Below are 14,631 nucleotides of genomic sequence, written 5' to 3'. Positions count from 1 at the left end.
AGAAATGGATAACCTCGTGATTATATTAAAAATCCATCTGCCAAATCTTTACCCATTCACTTAATCTAGCAATGTCCTGTAATAATTTTATGCTTCCTCTATACTGTCTACAATATTGCCCAATTTTGTGTCATTCGCAGTTTTGGATATTTGAATTTTTATGCCATTATCCAAGTTGTTAATGAATATTGGGAATAATTGCGGCAATAGCACAGTTGCTTGCAGGACATCACTAATCATGTTCTGTCAATTTGAGTATTTACCCATTATTCCAACTGTTTCTTGCCTCTCAACTAATTTCCTATCCATGTCAGTAATTTGCCCTCAATACTGTAATGGTGATCCTTTTAATTAGGTCTTATTTTTAACTTACACTATAAATCACTGTAAGGTAATGCAACTGCTTTTCTTTATTCCTCTTTTTGTATCTAAAATTTGTACCTACGTACTTTGTACTTGAGAGTGGCATGAGAGGGGATATTGTAAACTTTTCACTATACTAGTGTACTTCTGCACCTGAGTACAGGTGACAATAAAATCTAATTCTAATAAAAAGCTAATTCTCATTCTGTGGGCTTTCTCCTTAGCTAATAGTCTCTTGTGTGGGACTTTATCAAAAGCCTTCTGGAAGTCCATATAAACAGTATCTATTGACTTACCTGTGTCCACCACCCTTGTTAGCTCTTCAACAAAATATGAGAGGTTTGTTAGGTGTGAGCTACCCTTCATGAATCAATGTTGTCTCCCCCAATTAACTGAAAATTTTCAAGATGATTAGTTATTGTATCTTTGTTTATAGACTTCAACAGTTTTCTGACTACAAATGTTAGGCTGACTTACTTGTAATTCCCTGGTTTCTCCCTTTTACCCTCCTTAAAGAGTAGTGTGACATGAGCAAATTTCCAATCCAGAGATTCAACTCCTGAACCTAGGAAACTGTGAAAGATTATGGTGAGGACATTGGCAATGTGCTGTCCTACCACCTCTAATACTTGTGGATGTTAACTGTCAGGTCCTGGGGTTTTGCCAATCTTCAGTTCCTTTTAATTTTCCCATTATTTACTTAAGCTAATTTTATTTAAACCCTGTCCCTGATTCTCTGTTACTTTCTTTGGGATTTCTGGTGAGCAGTCCTGCTGTGAATCCTGAAGCAAAATAATGGTTCAGAAAGTCTGATATTTCCCATGGTTACTGACAATATCCCCACTCTAAATAGTGAACCAATAGGACTCTTAACTGGCTGTCTTTCCTTTATATAAACTATGAAATCTCCTCTTGTTGTCTTTTTATCCCTTGCAAGTTTCCTTGCATAATATTTTTGGCTGTTGTTGTAAACCACTTTGTGGTCCTCTGTTGCTTTTTATATGTCCCATTCTGTGGGATCTGTACTGTTCTTTGTGTTTTTATAAACCCTTTCTTTTAATTTTATGCTGCCTTTTACCACTTCAGGTGTCCATAGTTGCAGTTTTTGTGAGGTGGAGCTTTTTCTTCTCATGGATGCAAATTACTTTTGAACAGCATAAAATGTTTCTTTGAACACGTCCAGAATGCCTTCATTATTTTACCCATTAGCAGAGCATCCTAGTTTAGTACAGACAGTCTCTGCTGCATCCCATTAATGTCTGCCTTACTTAATTCCAAAATTGTAGTGTCTGATCTTTGCTTATCTCTTACAAATACTACATGAAATTTGATCATGTTATGATCACTAATTTGGCAAATGCTCATGAATTAAGTCAGGTTCATTAATCATTACTAGACCAATATTGCCTGTCGCCTTGTCACGTCCATGGCAATTTGCCATGGGAAGCTATCCTGGTCACACTAGAAATTCATTGTCTTTCTGAGAGGTGCTTGACTGTCTCTCCTAGTCAGTTAAGATTAAAATCCCCATTAATATTACTCTGCCTTTACTACATAGTTTACCTAATTTCAGCATTTATAAAATCTAGCACTTTTGAGTTGCTACCATGTAATCTATATTTGATGCCTATTGTGGTTTTAGTTACTTTGATTCCTCAATGCCATTTATAATGTCTCCACTGAGTGCCTTCTCCTCATTTCATCCTCCCTCACCATAGAAGGGATTCTGTTTTTAATCAGGAATGCTACTTCATCCCTGATGCTGTTTTCTCCAGCCTTCCTGTAAACCTTACAACCTGATAAGTTTAGTTACCCAGACCTGCATCTTGCAGCTATATAATGGCTACTGTGCCATAGTTTATAATTTAAATTGGTGCCTGTAGTCATTTAATTTGTTCCTTACACTCTCTGCAGTTGTATAAAGAATGCTAATTTGAGCTGTATACTTCAGCAACCTGTTTTTAATTTTTTCTCCTGAATTATTCAATAGACTATTCCGCCTTACTCATTAAACTGGCCTTCCTCCTTCAGCCTATTCATCTCTACCTGTACCTTCTGTCAACATGCTGACCTGACGTTTCACTTCCTATCCCTTGCTTAACCCCTCCCAAGTAGTACAAGCAAATCCTGCAAGGATATTGGTATGCCCCCAGTTTAGGTGTCACCTGTCCTTTTTGTATAGATCCCACCTGTCATTGAGGAGATCCCAATGATCCAGATATCTGAATCACTCCCTCCATCCCACAATAGCTCTTTAGCCACATATTGAGTTGTGTTTATCTTCCTATTGCTGGATTTGGGAAGTAATGCCTAGATTATGACCCTAGAGATCCTGCTTTTTAACTTTCTGCCTAACTCACTGAATTCCTTTAGTGGGACCTCATCACCCTTTCTATCTAGCCCTCTTGTTGTCTTGCTCGTGGGTCCCTGATCCTAGATCTTGCCACTTCATGAGTCCCTGACTTGTTTCCTTGCCTCTTATGTTCACCATAGATATGGGAGTCAGTTGGGTTTGGGGGGGCTGGCCTTCATAAATCTCCCAACCAAGGCTTCTAAGTTCAAGGCACCAATCTGAATCTTCAGGAGATAGGTCTTAGCCCTTCTTGTGGCTGACTCTAAAGTTTACCATACCCTTAACAAATCTAGTTTTGAATTCTACCATTTGTTCCTGTTGCTTTTCAAAGCACCTGGTTTATGGCCACTGGTTGATTTGTCTCTATCCTCATTCTCCCGATTTGAACCCTGGCTGTTACATAAAGCAGCAACCCTCTTAAATCATGCTCAGGCTGAATTTTTCACAATACAAGGCTGGTGTGTTCAACTTCAGAGCATCTTAGGGTCACTGCTCATCGAGGAGGAGAAAGTGAGGACTGCAGATGCTGGAGACCAGAGTTGAAAAATGTGGTGCTGGAAAAACACAGCAGGCCAGGCAGCATCTGAGGAGCAGGAGAATCGACGTTTCGGGCATAAGCCCTTCTTCAGGTTTCCTGAAGAAGGGCTTTTGCCCGAAATGCTGATTCTCCTCCTCAGATGCTGCCTAGCCTGCTGTGTTTTCTCACTGCTTATCGAAGAATGCCAAATGTTGCCTGTGAAATATTTTATACAGCTACTTTGATCAGTTTATTACTTATAAAATGTGTTGCGAAAATGTTGTTACTATATGAGACAAACCTTTTTTTTCCAAATGTTCTCCAGTTAAAGAAACAACTCTTATATAACAAATTAAGTTAACCTTTTCCCAATCTAGGCTTACTGCCTAAAAACACATCTCCCTGCTCTGGTGAACCTGATTGGGCTGCTGAATCCAATTCACTAAGCTCTGTTGAGGGGTGTACTCGGTTGACTTGGTGCGAAAGTGGGTCTCACGTAGAGTTGTTGCTGAGGAAATGGTCACCATGTGTCTCTTATTGGCCCTTCTGAGCCCTTCTGGAATATTGTGGCTTCAACCAATGGAGTCAAAAGGCAGGGTCACAGCATATGACATTAGACCAGGTCATCTTGAGTGTACCCATTCCCTTTCCAAGATATGATTATTCTTTGATACCAATGTGTGTGGCTGAAACTGGGGAACGCACAAACCTGTTTCTTTGTATTGTTCTGGCTGAGTACCTCTTAATCAGAGTTGGGTCATAACACCTTCCCCATTGTTCAATATGCAAGACGGGTATGGGCTGATATCTGCTGGCTTTTGACCTGTGGTAACCTTGGTCTCTTTGCATTCTATCAGGCCTTGCTCGCAGATATGGTTTGGCTAGTTTTACCTTGAGCCTAGTTACTTAGGCTGTTGGCCACACTAGTAAGTAAGCATTCTTTGGTAACTGCACCCATGTTTTTCCATTAATCTCCCATTTGAAATCTCACTTTCTAAACTTAAAAGTATACTCTTAAGGGCGTCTTTTTCATGATAGAAAACTGTCGGTCACCATTAAAGTGATGGAAGGTGTTGTCAATAGTGTTTTCAAGCAGCACCTGCTCAGCAATGACCTATTCACTGAATCCCAGTTTAGATTCTGCTCAGGTCACTCAGCTTCTTGCCTCATTAAAGTGATATACAGTATTTCCGAGTCAGGATGGGGAGTAGCTGGAGGGGAACTTGAAGGTGATGGTGTTCCTCTATAACTGCTGCCCTTGCCCTTCTAGATTACATGGTTATGGATTAGGAAGGTGTTGCATGTGGATCTTTAATGAATTTCTGCAGTACATTTTGTTATATAGTACACATTGCTGCTACTGAGGGTGAGTGTTGGTGGGAGGGGATGTTTGAGGATGTGGTGCCAATAAGGTTTTTTGCTTTGTCCTAGAGTGTTTTAGATTAGACTTACAGTGTGGAAACAGGCCCTTCGGCCCAACAAGTCCACACCGACCCGCCGAAGCGCAACCCACCCATACCCGTACATTTACCCCTTACCTAACACTACGGGCAATTTAGCTTGGCCAATTCACCTGACCCGCACATCTTTGGACTGTGGGAGGAAACCGGAGCACCCGGAGGAAACCCACGCAGACACGGGGAGAACGTGCAAACTCCACACAGTCAGTCGCCTGAGTCGGGAATTGAACCCGGGTCTACAGGCGCTGTGAGGCAGCAGTGCTAACCACTGTGCCACCGTGCCGTGTTGTTGGAGCTGCATTCATCTAGGTAAGTGAGGAGTACGTCATCACAGTGTCATGGAGTTGTATAACACGGAGACAGGCCCTTTGGCCCAAACTGGTCCATGCTGACCAAAATGTCAATACCCCATTTCCCTGCACATGGCCTTATCCTTCTAAACCTTTCCTATTCGAGTATTTGTCCAAGTACCTTTTTAAATGTTGTTAATGTACGTGCCTCAACCACTTCTGCTGGAAGCTCATTCCAAAAGCGTGCCGCACTCCATGTGGAAAAAAAAGGTTGCCCCTCGGGTTCCTTTTTATTCTTTCTTCTCTAACCTTAAACTGATGCCCTCTAGCCCTCAATTCTCCAACCCTGGGAAAAAGACTGAGTGTAAAAATTGAGGTCTGCAGATGCTGGAGATCACAGCTGCAAATGTGTTGCTGGTCAAAGCACAGCTGGCCAGGCAGCATCTCAGGAACAGAGAATTCGACGTTTCGAGCATAAGCCCTTCCTGATGAAGGGCTTATGCTCGAAACGTCGAATTCTCTGTTCCTGAGATGCTGCCTGGCCTGCTGTGCTTTGACCAGCAACACATTTGCAGAAAAGACTGAGTGTGTTCACCCTACCCATGCCTCTCATGATCTTATATACTTCTATAAGATCCACCCCCACCCACCTCCTCCCCCCCCCGTCTTGTAAAGCAAAAAGTTATGGTTTATCCACCTTCTCCCTATAAATCAGACTGTTGAGCCCTGGGAAATCTGTGTTAAATCTCTTCTGCACTCTTTCTAGTTTAGTAACACCCTTCCTATAGCAAGGTGACCAAAACTGAACACAATACTCCAAGGGCGGCCTCACTGATCTGTAGTTCGCAGGTTTTTCTTTGCAGGTGTTCTTGAATAAGGGCACAGCATTTGCTATCCTCTAGTCTTCTGGGTAAAAATAAGGACTGCAGATGCTGGAAACCAGATTCTAGATTAGAGTGGTGCTGGAAAAGCACAGCAGTTCAGGCAGCATCCGAGGAGCAGGAAAATCGATGTTTTGGGCAAAAGCCCTTCATCAGGAATACAGGCAGAGAGCCTGAAGGGTGGAGAGATAAATGAGAGGAGGGTGGGGGTGGGGAGAAAGTAGCATAGAGTACAATAGCTGAGTGGGGGAGGGGATGGTGATAGGTTGGGGGGGTGGGAGGTGAGGGTGGAGTGGATAGATGGAAGAGAAGATAAGGCTGGTAGGAAGAGCTTCAGGGCAGAGGAAATGACCTGGGAGTTGCAGTGGGAGAAGGACTCCCAGTGATTCTTGTAGAGAGAGGAGGAAAACTTGTTCAAGGCAGGCATCCTTGCAAGAGGATTCGAAGTAGGGTTAAAATCAACCAGGTAAAAACAAGGACTGCCTTCCCCCTCCCCGACCTATCACCTTCATCTCCTCCCCCACTCACCTATTGTACTCTGATACTTTCTCCCCACCCTCCTCTCATTTACCTCTCCACCCTTCAGGCTCTCTGCCTGTATTCCTGATGAAGGGCTTTTGCCCGAAATGTCGATTTTACTGCTCCTTGGATGCTGCCTGAACTGCTGTGCTTTTCCAGCACCACTCTAATCTAGAATCCCGTCTTCCGGGACCTCACCTGTGGTTAATGGTGCAAATATGTCTTGATATGCATGATCCTATATATCCTGATATGTGCCTTGTAGATGGTGGACAGACTTTGAGGAGTCAGGAGGGGAATTATTTGCCGCATTATTCCTTGCCTCTGACCTCGCTCTTCTAGCCACTATATATATCCTGATAATTCCATTGAATATTATAGAATGGTGGTTATATTGTCTCCTATGGCAGATGGTCATTTCCTGACACTTGTGTGATGTGAATTTTACTTGCCACTTATCAGCCCAAATCTGGATATTGTCCAGATTGTGTTGCATTTTAATGCAGATTGCTTCAGTTTCTGAGGAGTCATCAATATTGCTGAACATTCCCACGACTGACCTTATGATGAAGGGAAGATCATTGATGATTATTGTGCCAAGACGCTACCCTGAAGAACTCGTGCAGAGGTGTTGAGGAGTTGAGATGACTGACCTCTAACAAGGTTCAAAAATAAACAAAGGCTATAACTTCAAGAGGGGAGGTGCAAGTGACAGGCTTGACATCAAGGCCATATTTGACTGACTGTGGTATGAAGGGGCCCTGGTAAAGCTGGAATCATTTGGAATCAGTAGGATTCGGAGGCAAACTTTCTGCTGGTTGGAGTCATACCTGGCACATAGGAAGATGGTTATTGGAGATCAGTCATCTTGACTCCTGGACATCTCTGCATTTATAGCCTCAATTAATAACTTCAGATACCCAAAAAATCTGCAGGTTACTAACTCAAAAATCAGATTCCCAAGGGAGAGCAGGTCCCCTTAAATATCAGACAGCATCTTTCTGTTGAACCTCAGGAGATGGGAGATATATTAAGTGAGTATTTTGTGTCAGTTTTTACTGTGGAGAAAGGAATTGAGGCTGGAAAACTTGGAAATAAATATTGATGTTTTGAAAACAGTTCACATTACAGAAGAGGACATGCTGGGCGCCTTAGAAAATATAAAGGTGGATAAATCTCCAGGAGCTGATCAAGTATTACTTCAGAATGTTGTGGGATGTTGGGGAGGGGCCCCTTGCAAAAATATTTGTCATCCGTAATTAGAGATGACTAGAGAGTGGCTGATGTTGTGCCATTGTTTAGGAAGGGATTTATGTAGTAGTCTGGGAAATGGAGACCTGAGAGTCTGAATTTGGTGGTGTGTGATTTGTTTGTGATTCTGTGTGGTAGGATTTGTGTATTTGGTGAGGCAAGGAATAATTAGGGATGGTCAGCATGGTTTTGTCCGAGGGAAATCATGTCTCACAAACTTGAGTTTTTGAGGAAGTAACCAAGAGGATTCATGAGGGCAGAGTGGTAGACGCTGCTTACGTGGACTTTAATAAAGCTTTTGACTATGTTCCGCATTGTAAAGTTAAATCACGTGGGATTCAGGATGAGCTTGCCAATTAGATACAAAATTGGCATAACAGCAGGAGACAGAGGGTGGTGGTGGAGGATTGTTTTTTGGATTGGAGGCCTGTTACCAGTGATGTTCCACAGGGATTGGTGCTGAGTCCACTTTTGTTTGTCATTTATATAAATGATTTAGATAAGGATAGTAGGCATGGTTAGTAAGTTTGTGGATGACATTAAAGTTGGTGATTATAGTGGACAGTGTGGAAGTTATCTAAGATTACAAACCGATCTTGATCAGTTGGGTGAATAGGTTGAAGAGTGATAGATAGAGTTTAATTTAGATAAATGCAAGGTATTGCATTTTGGTAAAACAAACATGTGCAGGACAGTAATGTAACAGAACAGAGAGACCTCAGGGTTCAGGTACATAATTCTTTGAAGTTTGCATCACATGTAGGCAGGGTGGTGAAGAAGAAATATAACACACTTGCCTTCATTGCTCAGACCTTTTGAGTACAGGAGTTGGGAAGTCATGTTGAGGTTGTGCAGAATGTTGGTGAGGCCTCTTCTGGAGTACTGTCTAGTTCTGGTCAGCCTATTATAGAAAGATTTTATAAGTTGGAGAGGGCTCAGCAGGTTTACCTGGAAGTTGCCTGGAATGAAGGTTTTGGGTAGTTAAAAATAGGCTGGATAGTTTAGGAGTTTTATCACGAGAGCTTAGGAGGGTTGACTTATTCAGGTATGTAAAATCATGAGGGATATAGATAAGGTGAATGGCAGGTGTCTTTTCCTTAGGTTGGGGATTTCAAGAGAAGGGGGCATATTTTTAAAGTGAAAGGAGAAAGATTTCAAAAAGACATGAGGAATAACTTTTTTATGTTGTGTGGTTCATGCATGAAATGAACTTCAGGAGGAAGTGGTGGATGTAGGTACAGTTACAACATTTAAAAGACATTTGGGTAAGTACATGAATAAAAAAATTTTGGAGGGATATGGTGCAAATGCAGGCAAGTGGGACTAGTTTAGTTTTGAGTTATGGTCAGCACCGACTGGTTGATTCGAAGTGTCTGTTTTCATGCTGTAAAATTCAATTACTCTTATATACTTGTGTATTTCATACAAAAAAAAGCCAACAGTTTACGTTATAAATGCTATTGATCCACTCTCATCTGATCAGGAGATGACAGCTGCAATGATGAGGTTAATCGGTTGCTTGATGTTTTGATTTCTGAATGCTTGGTTTAGTTACACAAGTAATGTATTAACATTCCATCTTAGGAAGAAAGAGACTGAAGAAAGCTGATGGTTGGCGGCCTAGAAGAAATGCCATTCGATTAACCAATGAATACACAGTGGAGACGTTAGTGGTGGCAGATTCTGACATGGTTGAATATCATGGTGCCGAGGCTGCTCAACGATTCATACTGACTGTCATGAACATGGTAGGTTAAATCTGTCATTGTTAGTATAATCGATGAAAGCATAATCCTGTTTCCCAATGGGGTAGACCACCGGCGCCTTGTTCAGGAGTGCTGAATATCTGAACAATGATATGTGGTTCTGTGTGATAAAGCCAGACTCTTCCACCTGTTCTTTGAATTAATTGCTGAGATTGGCCGCTTTGTCTCCGCGTAATTGCTGAAGGAAAAAGTCAGTCAAGGAATTGGTAAAAGAAACTGGACAGGTTCTTCCTGAAAAATAGGATTCCAGGTTATTAAAAATATGCAAAAAATGAAAACAAATATATTTTGTTTCTGCTGTACTTTTCAGAACCTTACCATTTCAAATCACTCTACAGCTAATTCAGTATTTCGAAGTACTGTTGCAACATGAGTAACATTGCAATTTAGAGTCAGTCATACAACACAGAAACAATCCAACCAGTCCATGTCAACCATAACCTCAAAACTAAACTAGTCCCACATGCCTGCCCTTGGCCCATATCTCTCCAAACATTTTTTTATTCATGTACTTATCTAAATGTCTTTATAATGTTGTAACTGTACCTGCATCCATTGCTTCCTCTGGAAGTTCATGTCATACACTAACCAGTCTGTGCAAAAAAAAGTTGAATTTCATGTCTTTTTAAAAATTTTTCTCCTTTCATTTTAAAAATATGCTCTCGAGTCTTGAAATCTCCCACCCTAGAGAAAAGCCATTCACCTTATCTATATTCCTCATGATTTTATAAACCTCAATAAGGTCACCCCTCAACCTCTTACGATCCAGTGAGATAACTTCCAGCTTATCTTTATAACTCAAATCCTGTATTCTCAGCAGCATCCTGGTGTATCTCTTCTGAAAACTCTCCAGCTTAATAATATCCTTCCTATAATAGGGTGACCAGAACTGAACACAGTACTCCAGAAGACACCTCAATAATGTCCTGTACAACCTCAACATGATTAGATTCCCGACAGTATGGAAACAGGCCCTTCGGCCCAACAAGTCCACACCGACCCTCAGAAGAGTAACCCATCCAGACAGAAACAGGGGAATATATTACGGGGTACAAAGAAATGGCAGAAGAATTGAATTGGTACTTCAGATCTGTGTTCACTGGGGAAGACACAAGCAATCTCCCTGAGATAACAGTGGCTGAAGGACCTGAACTGAAGGGAATTTATATTTGCCAGGAATTGGTGGTTGGAGAGACTGTTAGGTCTGAAGGTTGGTAAGTCCCCAGGGCCTGATGGTCTATATCCCAGGATACTGATGGAGGTGCCTCGAGAAATCGTGGATGCGTTGGTGATTATTTTCCAGAATTCGATAGATTCGGGATCAGTTCCTGTGGATTGGAGGGTGGCTAATGTTATACCACTTTTTAAGAAAGGTGAGAGAGAGAAAGCAGGAAATTATAGACCAGTTAGTCTGACCTCAGTGGTGGGAAAGATGCTGGAGTCTATTATAAGGGATGAAATTATGACACATCTGGATAGTAGTAACAGGATAGGTCAGAGTCCTGAAGGGGAAATCATGCTTGACTAATCTTCTGGAATTTTTTGAGGATGTAACTCGGAAGATGGACGAGGGAGATCCAGTAGACATAGTGGACCTGGACTTTCAGAAAGCTTTTGATAAAGTCCCACACAGGAGGTTAGTGAGCAAAATTAGGGAGCATGGTATTGGGGGCAAAGTACTAACTTGGATTGAAAGTTGGTTAGCTGACAGGAAACAAAGAGTATTGATAAACGGCTCCATTTCGGAATGGCAGGCAGTGACCAGTGGGGTACCGCAGGGATCAGTACTAGGACCACAGCTTTTTACAATATATGTTAATGATATAGAAGATGGTATTAGTAATAACATTAGCAAATTTGCTGATGATACTAAGCTGGGTGGCAGGGTGAAATGTGATGAGGATATTAGGAGATTACAGGGTAACATGGACAAGTTAGGTGAGTGGTCAGATGCGTGGCAGATGCAGTTTAATGTGGAGAAATGTATGGTTATCCACTTTGGTGGCAAGAACAGGAGGGCAGATTACTACCTAAATGGAATCAATTTAGATAAAGGGGCAGTACAGAGAGATCTGGATGTTCTTGTACACCAGTCAATGAAGGTAAGCAGGCAGGTATAGCAGGTAGTGAAGAAGGCTAATAGCATGCTGGCCTTCATAACAAGAGGGATTGAGTATAGAAGCAAAGAGGTTCTTCTGCAGCTGAACAGGGCCCTGGTGAGACCACACCTGGAGTACTGTGTGCAGTTCTGATCTCCAAATTTGACATTCTAGCTCTTGAGGGAGCACAGCGTAGGTTCATGAGGTCAATTCCTGGAATGGCGGGATTACCTTACCCTGAAAGACTGGAGCGACTGGGCTTGTATACCCTTGAGTTTAGAAGATCTGATTGAGACATATAAGGTTATGAAAAGATTGGACACTCTGGAGGCAGGAAACATGTTTCCGCTGATGGGTGAGTGCCGAACCAGAGGACACAGCTTAAAAATACGGGGTAGACCATTTAGGACAGAGATGAGGAAAAACATCTTCACCCAGAGAGTGGTGGCTGTGTGGAATGCTCTGCTCCAGAGAGCAGTGGAGGCCCAGTCTCTGGATTCATTTAAGAAAGAGTTGGATAGAGCTCTCAAGGATTGTGGAATCAAGGATTATGGAGATAAGGCAGGAACAGGATACTGATTAAGGATGATCAGCCATGATCATTTTGAATGGTGGTGCAGGCTTGAAGGGCAGAATGGCCTACTCCTGCACCTATTGTCTATTGACCCATTCAGCATGGCCAATTCACCTAATGTGCACATCTTTGGACTTTGGGAGGAAACTGGAGCACCTGGAGGAAACACATGCAGAAATGGGGAGAATGTGCCAACTCCATACAGACAGTTGCCTGAGGCTGGGATTGAACCCAGGTCCCTGGCGCTGAGGCAGCAGCGCTAACCACTGAGCCACCATGCTGCCCAGCAACGTGACTTCTCAACTCCTGTACTTGAAGATCTGAGCAATGAAGGCAGGTGTGCTATGTTTTTCTTAACCATGCTACCTACATGTGATGCAACTTTCAAAGGATTAGGTACCTGAACCCCGAGGTGTCTTTGTTTTACAACACTACCCAAGACCTACTTTTAATTGTATAAGTCCTGCACTTGTTTGCATTACCAAAATGCAGTACCTCACATTTATCTAAATTAACCTCAATTTACCACCCTCTAGCCCATTGGTCAAGATCTGTTTGTAATTTTAACTAACCTTTTTCACTATCCACTATACCACCAGTCTTAGAGTCATCCATAAACTTACTAACCAGGCCTTCTGTATTCTCATCAAAATAATTTCTGTAAATGACAAACAAAACTGGACCCAGCATCGTTCCCCACGGAACACTTCTGGTTATAGACCTTCAGTCCAAAAACAAACTTTCCAGCATCACTGCTGTTAAACCAATTTTTTGTATCCAGTTGGCAAGCTCACCCTGAATCCAGTGTTATTTAACTTTGCTAATTAGTCTACAATGCAGAACTCCTGTCAATGGCTTTACTAAAGTCCAAGTAAACAATATCTGCCGCTCTGCCCTCATGAATCCTCTTTGTTAATTCCTCAAAACCTCAAATCACATTTGTGAGACATAATTTCCCTTGCACAAAACCATCTCTCATTATTCCTTGCCTATTTTTCAGAATCACTTCCAACAACTTCCCATGACTGAAGTAAGTCTCTCCGGTCTATCATTCCCAGGCTTCATCTTACATCCTTTCTTAAACATTAACTACCTTCCAGTCATCCGGCACCTCGCCTGTAATTATAGATAATGCAAATATTTTTGCAATAGGCTGTGCAATTTCATCACTAACTTCCACTATCATCACCAAAACATCCTGGGATACCTTACAGCCATAGAGATGTACAGCATGGAACCAGGCCCTTTGGTTGAACATGTTCATGCCGATCAGAGATCCCAACCTAATCTAGTCCCACCTGCCAGCACCTGGCCCATATCACTCTAAATCCTTCCTATTCATATACCCATCAGATGCCTTTTAAATGTTGCAATTGTACTAGCCTCCACCACTTCCTCTGGCAGCTCAATCCATACATGTACCACCTTTTGAGTGAAAAAGTTGCCCCTTAAGTCTTTTTTATACCTTTCCCCTTTCACCCTAAACCTATGCCCTCTAGTTCTGGACTCTCCCAACCCAGCGAAAAGACTTTGTTTATTTATCCTATCCATACCCCTCATAATTTTGTAAACCTCTATAAGGTCACCCCTCAGCATCCGATACTCCAGAGAAAACAGCCCCAGCCTGTTCAGCCTCTCCCTATAGCTCAAATCCTCCAACTCTTGCAACATCCTTGTAAATCTTTTCTGAACCCTCTCAAATTTCAAAACATCTTTCCGATCAGAAGGAGACCAGAATTGCATGCAATATTCCAACAGTGGCCTAACCAATATCCTGTACAGCTGCAACATGACCTCCCAACCCCTGTACTCAATACTCTGACCGATAAAGGTAAGCATACCAAACGCCACCTTCACTATCCTATCTACCTGCAACTTCACTTTCAAGGAGCTATGAACCTGCATTCCAAGGTCTCTTTATTCAGCAACACTCCCTAGGACCTTACCATGAAGTGTATAAGTCCTGCTAAGATTTGCTTTCCTAAAATGCAGCACCTTGCATTTATCTGAATTAAACTCCATCTGCTACTTCTCAGCCCATTGGCCCATCTGATCAACATCCTGTTGTAATCTGAGGTAATCTTCTTTGCTGTCCAGTACACCTCCAATTTTGGTGCCATATGCAAACTTACTAACTGTACCTGTTATGCTTGCATCCAAATCATTTATATAAATGATGAAAAGTAGTAGACCCAGCACCGATCCTTGTGGCACTCCACTGGTCACAGGCCTCCAGTCTGAAAAACAACCCTCCATCACTACCCTCTGTCTTCTACCTTTGAGCCAGTTCTATATCCAATTGGTTAGGTCTCCCTCTATTCCATGAGATCTAACCTTGCTAACCAGTCTCCCATGGGGAATCTTGTTGAACGCCTTACTGAAGTCCATGTAGATCACATCTACCGCTCTGCCCTTATCAATCCTCTTTGTTACTTCTTCAAAAAACTCAATCAAGTTTGTGAGATGTAATTTCCCATGCACAAAGCCATGTTGACTATCCCTAATCAGCCCTTGCCTTTTCAAACACATGTACATCTCGTCCCTCAGGATTCCCTCCA

The 14,631-nt window shown here is 42.2% G+C and overlaps 1 protein-coding gene across 2 annotated transcripts in view; it reads left to right on the top strand.

Annotated features, from left to right (window-relative positions):
• Positions 1 to 14,631, top strand: part of adamts17 (ADAM metallopeptidase with thrombospondin type 1 motif, 17) — a 692,427-nt gene that overhangs the window by 66,924 nt on the left and 610,872 nt on the right. For both annotated transcript variants that reach the window (XM_060853375.1, XM_060853373.1), the window contains exon 4: positions 9,219 to 9,382. In XM_060853375.1, the coding sequence (XP_060709358.1) occupies positions 9,219 to 9,382 (164 nt within the window). The remainder of the gene's footprint in view (positions 1 to 9,218; positions 9,383 to 14,631) is intronic.

This window comes from Hemiscyllium ocellatum, chromosome 39 (genome assembly GCF_020745735.1).
Source record: "Hemiscyllium ocellatum isolate sHemOce1 chromosome 39, sHemOce1.pat.X.cur, whole genome shotgun sequence".
Taxonomy (NCBI): domain Eukaryota; kingdom Metazoa; phylum Chordata; class Chondrichthyes; order Orectolobiformes; family Hemiscylliidae; genus Hemiscyllium; species Hemiscyllium ocellatum.
This window is presented reverse-complemented; position numbering and strand designations above follow the sequence as displayed.